Genomic DNA, 24,635 nt, shown 5'->3' on the forward strand with positions numbered 1-24,635 from the left:
TCTGTATCAAAGTGTCAGGCAGGAAATACTAATGTCATATGGGAAATATTAGAAAGTGTCTGGCCATTAGATCTGTCCACATACAAAAATGCATGTGCAGCTGAGGAGATTCTGATCAGGATTTCCCATTTCACATCCCAAAGTTGGCACATCCACCAAATGAGTGTATTTTCAGAGGGGCGTCTCAAGTAGGCAGCCGCCTGCTGAAAGGTGAGATCTTTAAGGCAGACTTTCCTAAATAATTCATGAGTGTCAAGCAATAAAACCCATTTTAGTCACAGACTACAGGTGCACGGATGTTTACAGATGCTGCAGACATCAGGCCTGTGGGGATTCCACATAAATATGACGCCCTTCAGTAGACTATTTCAGGTCTCTGTGAGGAGATGTCAGACAAGACCTGTGTGTTTTCTGATGCTTCTCCTCTGATGCTGGTACATGACCCCTGATATAAGAGCAGATAACACAACATGGTGTAAAACAACAAGTGAAGCCTATAATCTGACCAATAATTCACAGATGTAGACCAGAGGTGTTTGTGACAAGGAAAAGATAGAAACTCAGTTGACACTATATTTTTGCCTGTTAGCCAAATTCACTTCACACCTTTATACTTTACAGAGCTGCTGAACCATCCATAAAACATAATAACAAAATGAAAAATAACAACTGTTTTGGACAGTTTTCACTAGTAAACAGTGCACTTTTACACTAGGTAAAGCACGAGGAATTATTTTTTTAGCCAGCATCGGTTTATCCAGCAATGGTTTGAAGTTAAAAAAAGGCTTAATGATGGATTTGTTTATTAAAAATACACAACCTTTCACTTTACACAGGATGTTAATTGATGGACTGGAGTCATGTGAATCACTTGTGGATTATTGTGATGTTTTTATTAGCTGTTTGGACTCCAAACACCCATTCATTGCAGAGGATCCACTGGTGAGCAAGTAATGCAATGATAAATTTCTCTAAATATGTTCGCACGAAGAAACAAACTCATCTACATGTTGAAAAGCCTGAAGGTGAGTAAATTCTAAGCACATTTTCATGTTTGCGTGAACTATTCCTTTAATGGGGTCATCGGATGCAAAATTCACTTTTCAAGTTGTTTGAACATAAATGTGTTTTGGAAGTGTGTGTACACATCCATCCTATAATGATATTATACCTCCAACACGATAGTTGATTGACAAGACCGTCTTACCTTAGACCTGTCCTGAGTGAGCTGAGAGCTGTCCGCCTCCGGTGCAGGGGAAGACAAGATGTCTCCAATTAAGCGATTGAGGCGTTTTGTTGTTGAATGTAATAATGAATATAGCAGTCATCATTTACTCCTGACATCTGAGCCGCTGAAGAGGCAGAGGATTAACGTTACTTTCGTTTTGAAGGGAATGCGCCGATCCCAGATCTGCCTAAATGCATCTGTTCGCCCGTGATTCGTGATCCAGCTTAATCTACAGAAGAAGTGAGTATAAGGGTTTTTATGAATCTTTGCAAATCACCTTTCCTAATAATGTGCTAGTTAGCCAGTTTCGCGGCTGAAGTTTAGTATGCTCCATAGATATATATATACCTAGATGCCTCATTATCGACTATTTCTATGGGTTGCGCTACATAAGCCATCCGCCATTTTTGGAACGGTCTGCGAATCTTTGAGTGTATTGACTGTGTGTGTCTACAACAGCAAGTTAATACGCTTGTATATCTTTGAATATTAATTGATTATTATGGTAAATGCGAGATGGGAATCTACACATATCTATGGTCTACTCGTCACTCCATGGAAGAGAGGGGTGGAGTCAGCAGAGCTCACTAGGATTTAAAGCAACATGGACTAGATCAGTGTGCTGAAAACAGAACTGATTTTGACAGGGTAAAGAAGGTGTTTTTTACACTACCGTTGAGTAATTTTAACCAAAGTATGTTATAGACTTTTCATTAAGATCCTAAAGAATCATATCAACTTGTGTAAAATAGGCATCCGATCACCCCTTTAAAACAGAAAAAAAGCATTTCTTCAGATAGCATCTCTCTCTATCTTTATGGTTCTTCTGTTAACGTCATTATTGTTTTAGACACCATTGATTTATTTCATGTTCTTTCTCCTGTCTCCAGGGGTAGATGTGTTTCCATATATTCTCTCTAATAATTATATTATCTTACGGTTATTTTTGTCTCAAATGTCTAGACTAGACAGGTCAGTAGGCATCATTGACACTTACCGAGTCTCGTGTTATTACAGTAAATGTCAAATCCTGCTAATTACATGTCAGAGCTGCTGTGTTCAGTTAATAAGTGTCACATACATGCATATGTCTGAGATCAAATGAGCCTGTTTCTCACCGGATCTGATTTCTAATGATTTATTAAATAGTCTGTAAGTCTAAAAATCATTTTAATGTGATGTAATGGTCATTCACTGCTTTCTAATGTACGATCCAGACCTCAGCTGTTTAATTATGAATGGAAAAATATATTGAAACAAATTGGAATAATAGATAATCATTAGTAATGCATGAGTTTAATAGAAAATAATGCACGACATAAGACTTCAATGCTCCGTTCATCAAAATCATTTGAATGAACTTGCAAATTAACCTTTGTAAAACTGAAATAATATTAAAGTTCTAATATTATTAAAATAAAAAAGTTTTAATATTTAAGTTCCCATAAACACTTAGAGCAAATATACTGTTATGAGACACATGATTCACTTTCCTTTTCCTTTTTTTAACTGTGTCAGTAATATGAGTAATTAGAAACAGAAACACTGCTCTTGGCAACCAAATTATATATTGTTACTCAGCACAATATGTTTTTTGGTGATAATTAAAACAGTGCCTCAAAGTTCAGAATGTCCAACTGTCTTATTTACAGTGAAATATGCTAATTTTTTGTTTTGATGGAGGGTGGATTTGTGTAAATTCACAATTACACATTTTGAAATTATTTGCATTAACTTTTTTCCCTAAAGAGCTAGTTTTTCAAAACAATTATTATAAAACAAGACATTTCTGACTATATGATGTTCATTTGCTTTATTTTTTATATAAATATAGAAGTAATACAAGATCATTTAAAGGTATAGTACGTCTAAAAATGAAAAATGCAGTTATAATTTACTCAATCTGGCTTTTTTACTGGCTGCCAGTCAAGGCTTTGTACTTTGTGTGTGACTGTGGACTGTGACTATTAGTGCAAACTTCATTGTTATTCTATCACTCGTAGCGGGATTAGAATTATATCAGAAACGCTCTTGAGAAGGTGAAGGGGTGCTGATACACTCAGCAGAGGAGAGAAACACCAGAATTTTGTCCTACAAGAACCCCTGTGATATTTAATCTATCGCTGCAGGGTAGACGAGAGATGGGACGAGTTTCATCAAAGTATGTCAACACTGGATAGGAGGGTGAAAGGCACGCTACAACCTCACGTCTGAAACCCACCGTGAAATATTACAGGCCACTGAGCATTTAATTCTCAGGTGTCTTTGCAGCAGGTTTGTTTGCGAACCACTGCAATTATAGGCTCAGTTATGACTGTAATTAAAGGCATGGCATAGTCTGTAAATTCATCTCTCTCTCTCTCTCACACACACACACACACACACACACACAAAAACTGTGTTTTAATAACTACACATTGTAGATGTAGCAATGCATGAAATCCTTTCTTTGATTTTATCATGTGCTTCAAAGACTTCATAGTTTACAAGCACCTTGACTGTGAGCATAAAGTATATAATGGTAGCTTATACTAATCAAGAACCACCTAAGGCCATTGCACACTGAGTCCGAATTTATCGTCCAACATTTTCGCACGTTGAAAAATAAATACGACCTCACGTTTTGTCAATCACGTTTGCACACTGCCTCCGAAATTTTCGTCCGTCAAAAAAAATTCGGATCGGGTTCGATTTTTCGCGTTTTTCGCATCCGTATAAAGCATTTTGAGATGCTTTGCGAAGGTGTTTTGACAATTCAGAGCCACCGTACACAAGCGAAAGCCAAAATCCAAAATAGTGTCAGACAAATTAATACACTTCGTCTTGCAGCACAGAGCACTTTATGACAAACAAATTGCGGAATACAAAGATACAGAATATAAAGAACTGCTGTAGCTGTCATGTACTACAATTACATCTGTGTCTTTAAGACGGGAAGCAGGAGGCATGATGGGAAGTTTTGTTCATGTGGTTGGTAGATTGATGCAAACGAAGTAAAGATGTGGTTGGTAAAATGTTAACCAGCGTGTGACTGATTTAATTCAGTAAAATGTGTATCATCTGACAAAAGATCAAATAATTTAAGAAACAGCTACATAACAGTAGCCTATTTTTTTATGCCTGGCGCGCACCTTTCCAATGCCGCAGTTCGGTGTGTGTGTGTGTGTGTGTGTGTGTGTGTATCCATACCTCAGACAGCCTCTGTTCAGGATCAATTGGTTCACGGAAATTGGTGGTCTTCTTTTTAATATGTGGATTCAGTATCGCTAGCAAAGTATCAAACTGAGGCACTGACATCCTGAAATAAACTTTGAATCTCTCGGGATAATCCCGCAGCTCTTTGATAAGGAGGTGGAACTCTCCTTCCTCTCTGCGCTATCTAAGGATTGGATGGACCCAATATTTCCTTTTTCTCTTTCTTTTTTTAAAAAGAGAGAGGACAACAAAATCATCCTCACTGCTTGAAGACATTTTGTATAGTTTTGCGAATTTTTGCGCAACGGATTAATTAAAACGCATCGGACTCAGTGTGCAAGGTCTCTGTGCGTGACGAATTTTTAAGATTGCGAATGCGAAGAGACCTTTAGACTAGAAGGGATGATTTGACTGACATGTAAAGCAGCGAATCACAATTTTTGTTTTGTTTTTACATGCCATTTTGAACTACTTTACCTGACTGATATCATAATAGGAAACCAACATAGATAAATAAATAAAAAAATGTGTACAACACTATTCAAAAGTTTGTGGTCAAAAGGATAGCTAGATAGACAGGCAGATAGATTTTTAAATGACTAAAAAATAAGTTTTTTTTCCCCTAAAGAGCCAGTTTATAGATAGATAGTTAGATAGATGATAGATTCAGCTTTGCCATCATAATAATAAATTACATTTTAAAATATATTAAAATAGAAAATAATTATTTTAAATTTGAATAATATTTCATTACTGTTTTTCACTGTGTTTTTGATCAAATAAATGCAGCCTTAAAACACCTCTTTCAAAAACATTTTAACAAATCTTTCTCACCCTGAACTATGGTATAATCCTGCTAATCAATTTAGAGCTGGCCATTTTTGTGCATAATATTTTTGTGTATAATATTGTGAAATATTGTCAGTGTTCAGATTTGTGGTGTGACACTGATTCTGAGACAAGCAATAAATAGCCCATGTGTAGGTCCTTCAATAATTACAAATCGTACCGTTAGGTGTTTGTGAAGTGCTGGTGCAAACCCAATGAAATAATGTTGAAAAGTCTTGCACAATTTAACCAAGAAGCACCCGGGGTGCCAATTCAGTCATATTAACGCTGAAGTAGGAAAAATAAAAATCTCTGGAAACTACTAGAGTTTAAACTTAAAGTGGATTTTAAATATTTACCCTAAAGGTAGGATGACAAGTTTTAAATTCCTCTCCACAGGCAGTCGTCCTTGATCAGGGGGCCGTGCTGAGTTGGGGGAAAAGTGTCAAGGCTGACATTGTAATAGTGTCCCTGCATTTATTAGAACATGCCCTAGTAGATTTTTTTTTTTTTTTTTTGTGGATGTAAATTATTTAATTTGTCCATCTCTTTGAGCTGACTGGTGTTTTTGCTCTTGTTTGAAGCACTCTTATCAAGTCAATAAAGGTGTGTCACAGTCATAGAAAATATGGGATTCTAATCTCAAATGTGGCTTCACATATGAAGTGCAGCTAACTCTCTTATCAGGACGAAGCTAAATGTTGTGTCACTTACTCCGGTTTAAGGGCGAGACACTCTGAGACACTCCAGATCTCCATCCTCAAAGGAACTGCAGTGATAGAGAAGAGCACATACACACAAATGTGGAGATTAGCAGCTGTGTTCACTGAGAGCTGGAGGCTTCATCTATTATCTGCTTCTTTTGGACCTCTGGCGCTTTGCTGCTCTCTGGGGCAAATCCAGAGCGACTGAAAATACATGAGGAAAGCTGCATTAAAGAACAGCTCAAGTGTTTTTGCCTTCGATGTGCAACAGGTTTGTGTGGGGGGTCTGTGAGTCAGGCCGTGACCCAGAAGACACGGAGAAGCTGAAAATAGTTTCATATACTTGGGAATGTAAAGCAGTTGACGGTGTGACATCGACGGATCGATTTGACTATTAAAACAATAATCTGTCTGGGAAATCCTTCAGTCGGCCATGGGAGGATTTAAAGTGTCTAAAGAGCGAATGAGGAGGTTTATGCGAGCAAGTCCCACACAGCGCCTGGAGAGATGCAGATTCAATTTGAAACACACATATAAAATGAGTTCAGGAGATTTAATGAGAACCAACTCCCATTAAAACAAACAGCAAGGAGGAGGCCACAGGCGCATAAAAAACAGGCTCGGAGAAGTTAAACGTGACAAAGGTGCAAGTAGCGTATTTTCTCTGAGATGTTGGCTTCTGTGTGGTTTCTGTGTTTCGAGGTCAATGAGGACAGATATCATAAAAGTGTTTAGTTTGCGTTGCACAGATGATAACAGGTTTGCTCAGGCTCTGCAGCCACATTGTTTTGCTCCCTTCAGTTTGACTGTTGACCTTGAGTTTCCTGCGTCAAACCCCAAGGGAGAAAATGAGGCATGAACAGATTTAAATTCAGATGTTTTCAGCAAATTCACAAGCTTCTGTTGTTGACTGAGGCTAAACAAAGCAAAAGGCTGATTATAGTCTTCTTAAATGCACAACAGAAGCTGCAAATGAGCTTTCAGGTATTTCACAACCTGAACAAAATGAAAAAGTTTCCTTTACATTTGCATTTTTTATTAATAAACAACACTCATCGAAGGACTGATGATAAAGAACAGATGTTAGATCTGTCAATCACAAACAGAAGTTATATCCTCAAATGCTGAGCTTTATTGTCTGTACATTGGTGAACTGGTTCCTTTGATTCAGTATTTTTTCTGTTGGATGTTGGTGGTTTGTTAACAATGTAAGCCGTCTGAAGGGGTCTTGTTGAGGTGGGTTATCGAGCATTGGATTGCTTCCATAGTTTTTTATTTGTATCGGTCTGTCCAAGCTTACCTCAGCACAAACTCAAATCTCCTCCCCAAACTCAATAACTCATCACAATCCTGGCCGCTGATAGAAGCCCCAGGCACTTTAGTTTCCCATGTTTCAGCTGCTCACAATGTGTCTGGTCTCGTCTCTTCCTGACCAGACTGTCGGAATTTAAAATGCTCGGCACATTTTTCCATTTATCCGTCTGAGAATCAGAAACAAGCCTCGATTATTGCATCTGGATGCTGCTGTGGTTCACGCCAAATCAGAAAAAGAAGAGATATAATTTAGTAAAAATGCATGATATTACATCTAATCTTCATAGTTTTAAATGAAAATATTATTGATGTGACACTGATAAAAAAAAAATATGATAAATTTATATTAGCCAGGTCAATTAATCAATCAGTTTTTGCCACTTTTTTCAGATTATCTGTATTTGCATGCAGTTATGTATATTATTATTGCATTTAGGTTTTAGCAAATTTTAGTAAATATTTGAAAATAGAAAAGGGTAAATTGCATTTTTTAAATAATTTTTTCGTACTTGTTTTTTTTGCAATAATTTAATTCTATTTAAGATTTTTTTATTCCATTTTAATTTTACTGGCATCAGACATTAAAATCTGCATCAGTTTGTCAGTGTATATAAATATGAACCTCTGCGTGTTTCTTTATTTTCAGCAGAAGAAACGTAAACAGGAAGCGTCTTTCAGCTCAGTGTACTCATATAAAAAACACCTTTCCATCTAGGTTTCTTCTCTATCATACTGCTCTAAAAGCACATCTAGAATATTTCCACCATGTTATAAACCTCTTCCACCAAACACCGTGGAAATGGGCTTGTGGGAGTCTTGAGCCTCATATTGGCGCTCGTAAGTCAATCTTGGAAGGATATAATGGCATGAGGTTTGATGTAGACATGGTGGGAAGGAAGCCATCTGAATCTATTGACAGTGTCTCACTGTATTTTCATGATGTTTGGAGAATAATGAAGCTGAGGAGCGAGCGGGGGGGATTTGAAAGAAACACATTTGCGTAGGACCGGTGGCAGAGGCTTTGTGCTTTGACTTGATGTAGCACATTAAGATGGCATGCAGTGTATGCGGCTCTATGGGCAGCGTATTGTCAGCGGTGGAGGCAGAATTTACTTGTCATGTTGAACTGTTTTTGAAATTCATGGAAAAATTCATGCATAATGTAACAGTTCTCATGTGCATGTCATGTCTCTGAAAGGGCTGTTTTCTTTTGTGGAGGATTTCTCTCATTTTAGTCAATGGCTGTGTTACATTAATATATTTGGAAGTTTTCGGCATTGGATCTGCCTGTTAAATGACATAATCTGAAACTGAAGAAATATTTGTTGAAGGTATTATCTCAGGCTAAAACACTGCTTGTGTTTCCAAACAGATGTTTTACGGTCTCATAAGTTCCTGTAGAAAAACTCTTGTTGTCTAATTAAAGACTTCTTGCATTAATTGCAGATTCTTTTTTTTATCTTTCAAAACCATTTAAAGTTGTGACAATGTCATATCTTGCAGTGGCCTTAATAATAATAATAAGACATAAAACACAATAACAGTCATGTGTGTTTAAAAGACTGCAGGGCATCCCCTCGAAACAAGCTATGAAATAAGGAAAGAGCTCTTTAGTTTCAGTTCAACACATACAGTTTTCATGATAATGCTGCACCGCGTTAAAGAGTGTGAGACCTTGAAGGAAGAAGAATGCAAAACACTTTCATGAACAGAACTGTGCAGTAATATCAACAACACTGAAAGAGGAAAACATGATTCATGCACATATAGCTCAATATCACACTATAGTTACATGTATTTGCTCGATATCCATCTGGCTTCTAGGTTTCTCTGATATGGATTTCTGCTCTTGACTTCCTGTCTTAAATATCGGCCTTGATAAGAGTATAGAAAATGATTTACAGATGGTAACACAATGATAGCAGGATAGAAAAGGAGGTAACACTTTAGAATACTGTTTCTTACTTACTGCATAACTAATAAGGAATTATGAAGAACTATATGGTGGTGGTGGTGATGGCGCAGTGGATAAGACACATGCCTTTGGTGTGAGAGACCCGGGTTCGAATCCACTGTGAGACACCAATGTGTCCCTGAGCAAGACACTTAACCCCTAGTTGCTCCAGAGGCATGCGACCTCTGACATATATAGCAATTGTAAGTCGCTTTGGATAAAAGCGTCAGCTAAATGAATAAATGTAAATGTAAAATGTAAATGTAAACTAACAGGTAATTATTCATTAACACTTAACTCCCCAGACAGCAAGCAGTTTTTGCCCAGATCCGGCCCACATCTGGCTCACATGGATTTCACACGGGCCAGATGTGGGCCAACACTATGTTGCTGTCTGGGTCACTACTGTTAACTACGAAGGAAGATGTATTAACAAATCAGTATGTAATACAATTTTATAATTGTGTTTAGTAACAGTTAGCTAATCAATAACTAATATTCTGTCATACTTCATGAAGAACTATTATTAATTATCTACTAGTTAAGGTTAAGAAAAAAAAAACTATGAAATAACTACTACTGAAAAGTTATACGCAAATAGTCACTATAATAATCAGGTTGTGGCCCACAAATCAAGTACTTGAGTAAAAGTACAGATACCCCAATAAAATATTACTCCAGTAAAATTATAAGTAGGCCTATTCATTTTCAAAATTACTTGAGTAAAAGGAAGAGTACAAAGTACTACTACAGTAGCAACTTTGTTACAGTCCACTACTACTATTATTAGCTTATAATGGTAAGGAAATATGCATTTTGTTTGCTGCACACCAATATATTTCAAATGAAAGCTCTTGATGAGCTCTTTCTACTGGTAAAAGTATACTATCATTGATGAGTGTACCAATTTCTTTTATGAACGATTGAAATCAGTGCACTGTTGGGCAAGCTACATGGAGCATGTAGTGAGCTAAGCTAACAGTTACTCTTCATTAAATGAAGCTTCACTACACTAAAGCTACAGCCCTGGGAAATGTTGCAAGCAAAGTCACAGCAACATGGCAAAAGTAGTTTACTACATCTAAACAAACAAAAAAAAATTATACTGAACCAACATAAAACCAAGTCAATGCTCTCTCAGTGATCAATAAAACTGTCAGTCAAACAGATAGACAGGCATAATAGTTCAGGTTAATTGTTTATTCAACAACTGTTCCAAACCAAGTTGGCAACAAAAATCTAAATCATGTACAGGGCCAGATTTACCTCATATTGTGACACAGGCAAAACATTTTTTTGCTGTCGGCTGGAAACCTCCTATTAGTAGTTGGTATTGTGGCTTTATTGTAGACTATACAGACACATTTATACAGAGGGTAACACTTAACAATAAGGTCCATTAAATAACATTAGTTAACTAGTGTACTGTAGTTAACATGGACTAAGAATGAACAATACTTCTGTAGAATGTTTTAATCTTAATATTAATTTCAACATTTACTAATGCATTATTAAATTCAAAAGTTGTGTTTGTTAACATTAATGCACTGTGAACTAACGTGAGCTACCAATGAACGACTGTATTTTCATTAACTAACATTAACAAAGATTAATAGCCTAAATACAATAATAAATGTATTGTTCATTGTTCACTCATGTTAGTTCATACATTAATGAAATCTTATAGTGTTACCATATAAATGTATAGGCCTACAGATTTTATTTATGTCATTATATTATTAACATTTCACCAAAATCAAGTTCAAATACAAAGTTTTTGACCAGTGAATGTTTTCTTTCCGTCATTACCGCCACATCAGAGGCAGTACGTGCATCGCATTTATGTTTTCATGAACTTTCAGGTTATACAGTTTTCTGTCGCTATGTGGGCGCTCAGTTTTTTTCTGTTATTTGGCCAGAATATCATATTATAAAAGATTCAGCACTTCGCACAAGCTATTTGGCTGTGACTCGACAACAAATGCTCCTTAAAAACAAAAAAAACGTCTTTGGTTACGTATGTAACCCCAGTTCCTCGAGGGAACGAGACGCTAGGGGAACGCCTTCAGTGCGACCGCCCTCTGATACAAGTGTAATCTGTCCAATGGATGGGCGAGACATCACGGGTGGGTGACGTAATGTCTCAAACACACACAAACTCACACACACACACACACACATGTTGGTTTTTGTGGTTTATGGGGACTCTCCATAGGCGTAATGGTTTTTATACTGAACAAACTGTGTGTGCTATTGCCCTACACCAACCCTACACCTAAACTTAGCCCTCACAGGAGACTTTGTGCATTTTTAGATTTTCAAAAAAACACCATTTAGTATGGTTTTTAAGCCTTTTGAATTACGGGGACATAGGCAGTGTCCTCATAAACCACCTTCATATTGTAATACCTCTGTCATACCCATGTCATTATACAAATTTGTGTCCTCATAAACCACATAAACATGCACGCACACACACGTTTGTTTTTGTGAAAAGTGGGGACATCCCATAGGCGTAATGGTTTTTATACTGTACACTGTATGCTAATGCCCTACAACTACCCTACACTTAAACTTAGCCCTCACAGGAGACTGTGCATTTCTAATTCCCCCCCCCCCAAAAAACTCACTCTGTGTGATTTATAAGCCTTTTGAAAATTGGGGACATGGGGCAATGTCCTCATAAGTCACCTTCACCTTGTAATACCTATGTCATACCTGTCATTATACAAATTTATGTCCTAAATTGTCACAAAAACGCGAGCACACACACACTTTCCTTTTTGGTCATTGGAAACTTGGTCAGTTAATGTTGTTTTTGCATGTGAGGTAATTGTGATACTGAGCGCACATGCACATGTTTTCTTTAATTATTATAAAATTAGATTAAATATTGGTTTGCAGTAAGCAAATGGGCTAAATATAGAGTATATTATTTATTTTAAAGTTGAAACACAGCTAATATTTATACATTGCAAAACTAGATTTTAATTAAAATTCCAGAATATATTCTAGTTGAGATCCAGAGTCAGTGTGAACACAAAGAGAACTGGGTTATTTTTCACTCCTTTCACCTTCTGGTCCATTTAAAGCGGCCTAAGATTTAAATATGATGAAAGTTAAAGTCTGGCAAACAAGATTCCAAGACAATATCGTTTTGTGACTCACATAACGACATATTTGACATATTTCAATTAATCTGTGATAAACTCTCCTTCTGTTAACAAAATTCTTACTTCGCCTTGACTTCAAAATATTTCCTATCTCTGCACAAACTCTCAGGAACAGAAGGACCTCTGTATCAGTGTTTGGGGGCGTCTGGGCGGCCATCTGAGTGATAGCACCTCCCCAGCAGCCTAGTAAACCACAGGGAACAAGAAAAGCCTTATAATTACAGTGTATCCTCCAGTCCTAATAGCAACTGCTAATATTTAATTACATACTGTCACCGGGCCAAACAGCGCTGAGAGAGCAGAACACTGCTGTTGCCTTGACAACCAGCGGAGAAAAATCATGGTAATTAATCAGCGGAGAGAATGACGGGAAAAAACTCAGCCCAAACAATTTATGGATCATCTCTGTTTGCTGCAATTCTCTGGGAGTTTGGTGAAACTTTTATTTTATGGGGAATGTTGCACATAAAACTATCAAGCATGTTATTTGCGCCTGTATCTGTTTATGGTTCAAACCACAGTTTACTTGTTAAACGTAAAGATTATTCTAACCTATAAAGTTTAATTGCTCATTTAATTGGAATGAGGTGAAATGACCCCCACAAAAACATTGCGAGATTCTAGTCCACAAACACCAACAATGTGTTCTTTCCAAAGTTCCTCTAACAGTGTGAACGGTCCTTTTCTCATCATCATCCTCATATATGACGCTCATCAGGACCATGTAAATCATCATCCCATCAAAGCCTGTGTAAATCGCATCTGGATGTCGGTCTGAATACGGCAACAGTCTGAAACACACAGCAGGACTCAAAGCCCCTGGAGACCAAACGATTGTCATTTTCAACCTGCCTGGCTACTTTATTTCTAAGCTTAGTTTGATCCTGGGAAATCATCAGAGTTTGTCAAGATGATGAGATAAAAGCTGCTGAATGGACAATAAATCATCAGACTGTCACGAAGAACTGCGTTTGTGCTGTAAAAGAAGAGCTGAGCGTCTCAGGGGGGACTCAGACGTGAGTTTAATGTCCCAATGCATTTGTCACCTCTTATGTCACATTGATACGCTATTTCCTCATTTAAAACAGGCTTAAGTTATTTATGATCAAGTGTGATGATACGCCATCATCCTCTAGTATAATGAACAGAGATCATGGATCAGGTATCGAGTGTTTACTGAATCTTCAGCTCAGTGTTTGTTTGAGTTTCCTGTGAGAGTCGCTCAAGTTCTTCTGTCCCTCATGTAAAGCTGGTGAGTTCTGTCTTTCTTGAAGAGTGTCAAATAAATGTCAAAACTGCATTGATTATTCAGTTGTTATGATGCTGCATGGAATCTTTGAGTCATTTACTGTATAAATGAATGCATTGTTTCATCTGGATTATAATTAAGTAGAGGATAGCAAAAACATGGTAAAACATGTTTTTGCTTCACAGAAAACAGTATATTGATTTAATTTTTTAAAGACATGTTTTGTGATCAAAAGCCTATATGCGAGGGAGTGGCAATGGCCTTGAATATTAAGTGACTCTCACCTGAGAGACAAAGGGCTCTCCCCTAATGGCCCATCAGTGTGACTATGACTTTGAGGCAGGTAAGAGAGAATATGAGGAGATTGAAAAAAATATATATTTTTTTTTTATTATTTGCATTTTATTTACAACACCGTATAATCAAAACATACATAATGAAGATCAAAAGACACATTATTGTGCACACTGATCTAACCACAGAGATGTGAACAGACTTTGAGTCATTCCTACAACAGATTCTGTTCAACAAGTGAAACAAGTAAATCATACCTGAATATATATATGTGTGTTATTTAAGTGTTTCTGCTTCACATGCTACTCACACATGCTTTGTACTATCGTAAACAAATATAAAATAAAACAATATATATCTGAGAAAATAATAATTATTGTTTAGCACGTTATTAAAATCTAGTTTTGAACAGAGTAGGCTATTAATAATAAACATGTTCTAAACATACTTAGACTCGTACCATTCATCATGTTACAGTGTACACTCATATTACTTTTATTATTTTATATAGAGCATTAAAACATCATCGCGCCGTAAGAAATTTAAATACAATGAATTGTCTATCATATTCAAAATGTTTTACTCGATTTCAAACATTGTAGTCAGGAATTATAGTTTGGGAAAAACCCAACTATAATTTTGTAGTCATATAGTTTAGTATGTATGATTTTATAGTAGCCTATGTTGTCGTTTGGGAAAAACCCAACTAAACATTTTGCACTGATCTTAAAAAAACTGAGCTGGTATCGCCAGCGATACCGTCGACCCCAGAGAGTTAAACTTTAAAACTCTGCATTAAACGCTACATTTTTGATTTCCCTATAATATAGCTTGAAACTCTCTCAGGGTCACAGAGTGACTCATGTGTAAGAAGGTGTAGTGCATTTTCAGCCCTCGTTTGAGCAGTTCACTTGATAAGAGACTGCAGATCGATGAATTCTGAGCAAACCGACAAAATTATTGACCTGGACGGAGTAATGGCCAGTGTGTTTGTTTGGATGTGGTTCTTTGGTGCCTTACAACCAGTGGAAAGAGACCCGAGGGCTTCTGGATAATGGTTGTCGCCATTAACATTCAGATGCAGAAACACTGTCTCCAATCTCAGGCACATTTCATTCCACAGTAACTTCTATCATTGCTAAAAGCTTGTCAATTTAAGCTACTTAACCAAATTTATTCACATTGTGAGGGTAAAGATGTAGTTCTTTTGGTTCTTTCAGCACATTTATCTCTCAGGAAATGTCTCTGAATCAGATGCACCTCAATCTACTGGTGAACAAAAGCATTTGCATCAGCCGCACAGTCAGGTTGTATCATTGTGGCAGGTAAAAATACCAATTCCCTGCCGTCTTACTGTGTCATACTTACTGCTTATTCGATATCATATCAATCTGATGTATGAATTATGAATGAGTGTCAAATGTGTGTGAGACTGAAACTGCTGACGGATGAATTCCAGACTGATGTGAAAAATCAGCACCTCCCTGGACGGAATCAACTTCCCTCCAGCAAAACACTCACAGCTACATTACATACAATTTTAAGATGCATCTTATTCTGTCCAAATATACAATTACAGGCCAAAAACAAACTCTGCAAGTATGCCAATTTGTTCATGAAGGTAACAATCTTCTGTCCTCAAGGGGGTGATAGAGTTAAATGACTCTTTAAGCCCCAAGAGTTATTTTCTTACCTTCAAGTGCATCTGGGAAAATTGTACCTCCAAGTCGGGCATTCATTATTATGCATTCAAGTTGAATACATAACATGGAACCATGTTAAAAAAAAAGTCAATTATATTGTAAACGCAAATTACTACCTAATTCAAAATGATTATTTCTGTCAATCTACCTCTCTCATATTCCTATAAATATTTGTTAATTTTTTTTTTTTTTATTATTAACTTCACACTTGTTGTCTATATAGATCAGTGTTTCGACAATTTTTCAACTGGACACTCACCTTCCAATGTCAAAATTCGGAAACTTCATCTAGAGTTGTCTGCTTATATTGTATTTGCCACTCATGAGCTTGTAAATTTTAATTACAGAATTTCCAACTTGAAGAGGACATTATTCACATTATTCATATTTCATCATCAAAATTTTCTTGCCCTACTATGACAGTTACTCTGTCATGACAAAGCTTGGTGAGTTTTGTCATGGTAATGTACACTGCAATGATAAAGTGTTTGGTCTTGGCACAAGGCAAGGCAAGGCAAGGCAAGTTTATTTATATAGCACATTTCATACACAGTGGTAATTCAAAGTGCTTTACATAAAATAAAGTGAAATAGACATTAAAAATCAATAAAAACATGGAAATAAAAATAATAAAACAAGGAATTTTAAAATGATATAGAAATTGATTTAAAATAAATTGAAAGAAAATTATTATACATAAAATTCATTGCAGTCAGTTCGGACATATAGCACAGTGCTCATTCAACAAATGCACAGTTAAACAGATGAGTTTTGAGTCTTGATTTAAATGTGGCTAATGTTTTAGCACATCTGATCTCTTCTGGAAGCTGGTTCCAACTGCGGGCTGCATAATAGCTAAAAGCAGACTCCCCTTGTTTTGTGTGAACCCTTGGTATTTCTAACTGACTCGATCCTAATGATCTGAGTGGTCTGTTCGGTTTATCTTCAGTGAGCATATCAGCAATATATTTAGGTCCTGGGCCATTGAGTGACTTATAAACGAGTAAAAGTACTTTAAAATCAATCCTAAATGTAACTGGAAGCCAGTGTAAGGACCTGAGGACTGGTGTGATATGCTCAGATTTTCTGGTTCTAGTCAGAATCCTGGCAGCAGCATAGATCTGATACGCTGCTACGGCAGAGCAAGAACCGAGACTTGCTACTGCCAATACATCCACAGACACATTGCTGTAAGCATGTATGAAATATTGCTACTGCTCATTTAATATACGCAAATTTACCCTGTACATATAACTTGTCAAATTACGGTAGCAGACCTATACAGGTGCAGCTGGGTAAGGTGGAGAGTTTCTGAATACACACTGCAAACTACTTCAGTGATGAAAGTATTTGAATGTTGAGCAGCAAGCTCATTGGCTGCTGATGTGAAAAGAACCAATCAGCTGTGCCATGTGATGTAATTATATCAGATATATAGAATCGCCATATAGAATTTCATGACATAACTTTTTTTTGTATTTTTCTGAAAGACAAAACTGACCATAGAAAAAGTTAGATTACCTTAATGCCCACTCCAGCACCCCTTGTGGAAAGGATGATATGCAATATGTACTTACTGACAATGTTACTCTTACACCTTTAAACAGCTACAGCTTGTCGTCAGTGCGAGTCAAGCAGGTGTGTGAGGTTGATTTCCCAATGGCTCTGCAGGTGGGCTCATTCATTGCCTGAAACACAACAGCTGTTAAAGATTGTAGAAGTTCCACTGGACAATGACATCTGCTTGATTCTTGAGATGATGAATAACAGCAAAACTTCACAGGTTTCAGAGAGACTTCACAAGATTGCTTAGATAAGGGACACTGCGCTTTAACAGAGCAGTTGTTTTGCATATATCACTGTCCATTGTTGATTGTGATTCTTACGTTAATGTTACTTGTGGACTGCAGGGGGCGATGTGTCTCTGCTCTGCTTTTATACTGTAGTAATACATCTCCTTCCTACAAGTTTTCTGTCAGTGTGAGTGTGTTTCTCTTCATTTCTCCCCTCTGAAATGACCCTCTATGTGCTGATAGTTGCAGCTGCCCTCAAGGTCATTGTACTGGCGTTTTTTATTCAATTAGCCCCCCTCACAGTCCCTCCAGACTGATCTTGTGTTATATGTTTTCATTAAACAGGAGGCACATGGTTCACACACATTTGCACACCATGACACAGGCTTTTGTGTTCAGATGCCACATAAAAATTGCTTATTTTTCTCCTTAAATGCACCTCCATTTTCATTTGATCCGAAGATCACACAATCATTCAAGATTATTTCATGAGAATAGGTTTGAAATTCTTTAGGGGTAAAGGGGTGTAAAGGATCTTGATCGAATGGGGATCTAAATGCTTTTCCTGCCTGTTCTAGTTTAGAGAATTTCAAATGTGAATAAAATTACTTTAACTAGAAGCCACTTTCTCCTTTTTACTTTATCCCGTCATCTTTCCACCTCACTTTCTCTCTCCCGGCTCCTTCAAGGGTCTCTTCACACGTTCACTGCTCTCTTCTCGCTGTGCTGTTTAACCAACCATGCTGAGGAACAAATTACAAAAAATCAAACTACAGATAACAAACTGACATTGATAGATCATGCAGCATGATCAGTGTTGATGTCCTCAATAAAACTTGCTCCTTTGAATTCATTTTTTTAAATCATCAGAAAATATTTCACATCAAAACCCAATGCTAGAGCTAATTTTATTTACATATCTACAATTATTTAATATGCACTAATTTAAATTGCACTAAGTGTGTTCATTTTAAATATGCTGGTCTTTATGTAATCTTATTTCTGCTGGTCTGAAGGACGGGTTACTAAAACATCATTGATTACTGTCATGGCGCGGTAAGGGAACACAGGGGTCTGGGTACAAACTGAGGTCTTTATTAAATAAAAGGCAGACAAAGTAGAAACCACAACGGAAACAAACACAGATATAAGAATCTGAAAACAGGCTCAAAACAGAAACAGGGATATGACACAAATACAACAATTTAGTGCTTGCATCAGTCCACATATAAACAACTAATAATCCAGCCCAGAGAGGCGTGGGGAAGGAGTATATAGCCATCAGGATGGGCAACAGCTGTGTGTGTGTGAGAGTAGGTGCACAGGTGTGTGGAGTTAAGGTAAATAAGTCCGGGAGGATGGGTGATGAGAAACACAGGGCCCGGACCCCTGACAATTACAGACTAAAGCAGTGGCACACATTAAATTTAATACAATAAAAGCAAAGATTCACTATGGTTTGATGTCTGCTAAACCAAACCCTTACAGCTCAGATTAATTAAGAAACTGCTGTATTTCATTATCTGTTGCATACAAGGTCAGCAGATATTTATCAGGCAGATCAGACAGCTGGACCTCGAACAACTGTTGAATATCATCCAAAACTAATAAAACACCTGATGAAGAACTTGGAAACATCAGGATGAAGGTCGCTTACAAACAATGAGACCAATGTCATCTGCAGAAGCATTTGCTGTGGTAAATGATGGCATCTTACCTAAAAAGGAAGATAAAGGGTAAATAAATGTCAAAATTAATTCAGGTCAAACAAGAAAGAAAATGTGTATTAAAAATACCAACACAATTCAGAACACTAATCGAAGTTTATTATTTGTCTACTGTATTGTAATGTGATTAATGCCTAATAACGGATGCTTTGTGCATAACAGTCGTGAAAGACCACAGATTCGTGAAAAAATAAGTAAGATATTTGATATTTAATTTAGTGACAAATGTAATTAATAAAACAAACAAACAAATAAATATGTTTGCTTCATTTTCTGCTGTTAATTAAATTAAGATGATATTATTTATCACTACAAAACTGCTAAAAAGGGTAAAAATCTATAAACTGAAATGGCATCATGTTTATAATTTTATGTTTTATACATCTGGTATCTATATCTTGTATTGGTGCTAATTCCACAAAAAATACTTTCAGGTTTTAAGATCCTCTGGACTTCATTAAATCCATTTTATGAATAAATTATGGAACAATGGGAGATATATCTAATCTTTACAGGATTAAGATCATTATAAACTTGTGATAAAAGAGCAGGGTATTTACTGGATTTAAGCGGTAAAAATTGTCATTAAACTCATTAAAGCTGAAGTGTATCCTTTTAAATATATTTTAAAAATACTGTATAAATCTTCAATTATCTTAATATGTGGAAACTAAATTTTTGAAAAGTGGCTTTGTGGTTCAAGCATTGCTAGAAAATCAACCAACCAATGGCATGAGCTTGGGCTGGTCGATCTGTTTTTTCTACCAATGGCAGATGGGGGAAGTGTTCTGTGACCTTGTTTGAAATGCAAATATTTTTCCAGTCAAGTTTCTCTAGTGGTACTGAAATAGTACTACGATTCAGAACCATGGACAGCAGCCTTAGTTTCGTACGGTTGTAGTACATTTCAGTGATTATACATAGATTGTGTTCTCGCAGGGAGAAAGGCTCACTCGACTGCCCCACACAACTTGCATGCTTTTATTGAATTGATCATTACACCTCCATCTTTCATGCTTTTGTTGTCAAAGTACAAAACAGAAATCTCTGTGTGATGTGTAATAATTGTGTTGAAAATACTGTCACAGCGCTGCTGTAAGTTTTTGACATGTACTTGTCTAGTGTATAATTTTTCCATTTAATTTGTCTAAGTTCCATCATTCTACTGAATATCCATGCAACTCAACAGTTTCGATGTGTGTGAAAGGGGAAAAGAGTCACATCAGCCTGTCTGAACATTTCATTTTTTAAACGCGATTTAACTGAACGATTTAGACGGAATTACTAGACTGAATTTCTGAGAGAGAGAGAGAGAGAGAGAGAGGGATGAGGATGGAGGCAGAAATGAACAGAGCGAAGAGAGATTCACAACACTCTGATTGATCAGGAAGCAGGTGCTGGACCTTCATCCACATCAGACTGATGTCAGAGCAGAGATGGATGTGCGGCGGGACTCGATGAGCTCCAACATCTGACCGAACGAACTTCTGATTCGCGCGAATCTAGTCTCGAGGTCATCGATCATCAGTTCTATTCATTCTATTCGAAGCTTTGCGCGTTTCGCGGGATCTTCGCCGAATTTTTCGCCTTTAAATCAGTCCGCCGGTTCATCCTCCGCAGTTTGAAGCTGCACTGCGTGAACGGAGGCTGATTATGAACATGAAACACATCAGATCCGTCATATAATGGGGATCGAGGACGTGAGCATGGGGAACGGGCGGGCTCTGTCCGATCAGTGGGCCGACAGCGTGGTGGTCCGGCCCCGGACGACAGAGCAGCACATCACGGTGAATAAGAGACTTGTGCTGGGCTTCGCCATCTCCATCCTCACCCTCATCATCGTCACGGCCATCACCATCACGCTCAGCGTCAGCTTCGAGGGATGCGCCGCGGAGAGCAGTGGGGCTCTGGCCGCGAACGGCTCCAGCAACAGTAAGTGGAAACAGTCCCGGGACGCTAACATCACTCACAGAGACTCAGATGACGGTCAGCAGCCCTGGAGACACCTGCGCTTACCGGCCACCCTGCGCCCGCGCCACTACGACCTCCGCCTGTCCGTGTCCATGGAGAACTTCACCTTCTCCGGCGAGGTGCACATTGAGTTTGAGTGCGTTCAGGCCACGAAGCTGATCGTGCTGCACACGGACCGGCTGGAGGTGAAGAAGGTGCTGGTGTACTCGGACAGCAAGAAAGCGGGCGCCATGAGGATTCAGCGCCGCTTCCACTACCAGCCCAAGCAGGTGTATGTGATCGCGCTGCACAGAGAGATGAAGCCCCTCAGAACATACAAGATCAACATCACCTTCCACGCGCACATCGAGCACGAGCTCCTGGGCTTCTTCCGCAGCTCCTATGTACTGAATGGAGAAATAAGGTAAACGCGCCTCGGTGTCCGAGTCAAACTCTCTCATGTGTTGTTATAATCTTCTCCTGTTACCTTGGGAACTGTTGATGCTGCCTTACGACCATATGCGCAATTAAGCACTTTTTTGGCTAATTAATTGCTTTCACATAAATTTACCATGATAACCAAAATTCCATACTTACTACTGACGTACTACTGATTACTGACTATAATAAACAATTTGGGATCTTATTCAAACAAACGTGTAGAAGAATCCTGCTGTCACCAAGTTACCACAGTTTTCCCATAGGAAATGTTTTACTGTGGTATATATAAAAAATAATGGGCTTTTAATTTTTTTTAGGGGCGAATGAGAATAAGCACACATTTCTTTAAGGATTACAGTGAATATTGATACTTCTGACATTCACATGTCAGTGATATTACTATGTGTGAATCATGTTATGCTGATGCTGCCTGACACTGATATGTAGATGTTTATTGACACCTTAGTAACAAGCTTTGTTTTGTAATTGTCTTTATTTATTCTCCAAACTAGTATTTATGTTGGTTTACATTAACATATAATATTTTCAGTAATAATTTAAAACCATGATTAATGAATATGGGATAATCTTATGTAAATTCAGGTTAATAGTAATAGCAACCATTGCATTTTTGATTAAACTCTGGATGCCTTAGTTAAATGCATACATTTTGTCAGGCTTTCTTTAATTTATTTATAATATATTTATTATATAGATATACAACATGACCATGATAAGTTTTACTGGTCACACTTTATTTTAAGGTGCGATTCTCGCTACTAACAAAACATTAACTACGACTTTCGCCTCAAACTCCTAATTTTATGCTTATTAATAATTAGTAAGGTAGTTGTTAAGTTTATGTATTGGTAGGGATGTAGAATATGCTCATGCAGAATATGTGCTTTATAAGTACTAATAAACAGCCAATATTTTAATAATAGGCATGCTAATAAGCAACTAATTGAAAGTTATAACTGGTCCCTAAAGTGTTACCATTTTACAAACACAACTGCCAAAGTTAAACATGTTACTGTTTTCCAAATATTATTACAGCATGTGTTAAAATAAAGAAGATATAATCTCTGGTTCTTCATTCATAATATTAAGATTCAGGTTACAGTTAACTTTAGGCAGTTCACTTGTAATTCCTAATCTAACACTACTGTCAGCATGTAATTTGTCTCGGTCTCAGACAGTAACTGTTCCTCAGTGTTAAGGGAGGTCAGAGGTCAAGTAGATCTGAATAAACTCTAGTCAAACCTCTGGGTACTGAAGTCACAGCTGTGTCTGACGTGACGCTCAATGATTCATTTACTGTCAGACACTGAGATTCACACGTGGCCGTGGGAAGTTTTCCAGCACAGTGCTAAACATTCATAAATATCCAGACAGAGTTACATTAAAATCACCCTCTTATACAGCATTATATGAACTATTTATGCAGTTACAGTATCACCATACTACAACAATATATAAAAAGTGAGATTGGACAGTTGGGTTCAGGTGTTTGGTTGAAATGTGCTAATGTTTACACTAAGGCAACCCATTTTCATTTTTGAAAACCACCAGATCACCCAATATCATATCACTCAGCTCTTTATGTTGAGCCTTTGATTATCAGAAGCTCATATATGTATTGATTGTGGTCTCTTACAGCCGTTTACATCTTCATATTCAGAATGATTTCAGTTAGACAGAACTGAATATCTATTTCTTGTTTGCTGGCTTCTTATTCTTTGTCCTCTGAGGGAAAATGGCTCATGTTAGAATCTTTGCCCCAGGTTTTCCTGCATTTGAGACATGTTTAAACCTTGTTTTACCCTGAAGGGATGGCTTTCATAGACACACTTCATAAACCTTTTGTCCATCCTCCTGTTGCCTTTCTGTCTTGGCAATAATTTCTGGACTTCTTCCGGCTTTCAGCTGTAAAACAGCATGTCAAGGGCTCAGTGTAACATTTCTTTGACAAACCCATTTTTGATTCAGCACAAAGTGAGGTGTTGACATTGTAAGGTCCATTGAAGAGCACTTTTGAGATAAATTCAGCACACTGATGTTCAGACAGCGTCCCGCAGCAGCTCTGAGCTCCACAGGCTGTGAAGATCATTGAGTTTAGTGTAATCAGCGCCTGCTGGCTGCTCGTACATTCATGAACGATGAACGACAGGGATCTCACAGGATTGAGAAAATACCCGTGTTTATGTAGTTAGACGAGGCCACATGAACCGTGTTGTTAGTTCACTTCAAACAGACATCTGATCATCTGGTATTTTTGGAGATTTATCAGTTTTTCCTTCATCCTTCACACATTTTCAGGGACAGCCGTGCCACATTAGACAACAAACTCAAACACCTCCATGTGTATCGCTGCAGGGATTTCTCTCTGACATCCCTGTAGAATCTCCTCCTGTGTGTCTGTTAGTCGTCTGATTTCTCATCACCTCCTGTCTGTGTCTCAACTGTGATCTTTAAATAGTGTAAAGATGTTTAAATTATACTAGCACATATAAATAGTGGAACGAAGAGGAGGTAAACAGATGGAACATTATAGACTCATTATACTTTGTTACTGCATGAACGGCTGCTAATGAGAGTAAAAAGTTGTGACAGAAATACAGGAGCAGAAAACCCTCCTCCCCCATCTGCTGGTCATGCTGTGGGTGGTCAAAGCCAAATCACCTTGTGAGGTTTGAGTCGGGCTTTAATGTCCATTAATGCAGCTTTCTGGAATGTAGCTCACCGCTTTTCCTGCTCTCTAACTTTACATATACTAGAATATTTCCATGGCTGTTTATGTCCAGACTCTGATATTCAGACACTGTTCTGACTCTGATGTGGTAAACGTGTCCATATGTAGATAAATAATGTTTCACTTAAAATTCACCAATCCACATGTAAGATGAATTTTGGTTCATGCTGTCAATTTGTTTACTAATGCTGTCACAGATGGGTTTAATGTTTACAGTTGTGACATATATATATTATTATTTCTGTTTAGTAATTCTGGTGTGATTTATTACATGTTGACATTTGACGTGATTTAGTTGCTGTGGTTCAAACAGCTGTAACAATTTTGTCC

General features: G+C 37.5%; 1 protein-coding gene across 1 annotated transcript in view; it reads left to right on the top strand.

The window, feature by feature from the left end:
* Positions 1-20,847: 20,847 nt before the first annotated feature.
* Positions 20,848-24,635, top strand: part of LOC306861827 (thyrotropin-releasing hormone-degrading ectoenzyme-like) — a gene marked incomplete at both ends in the record, with an annotated part of 153,406 nt that continues 149,618 nt past the window's right edge. The window contains one exon of the mRNA XM_079404314.1: positions 20,848-21,536. Coding sequence (XP_079260440.1) covers positions 20,848-21,536 — 689 coding nt within the window. The remainder of the gene's footprint in view (positions 21,537-24,635) is intronic.

Source organism: Barbus barbus (assembly GCF_936440315.1).
Source record: "Barbus barbus genome assembly, chromosome: 42".
In the NCBI taxonomy this organism is placed as follows: domain Eukaryota; kingdom Metazoa; phylum Chordata; class Actinopteri; order Cypriniformes; family Cyprinidae; genus Barbus; species Barbus barbus.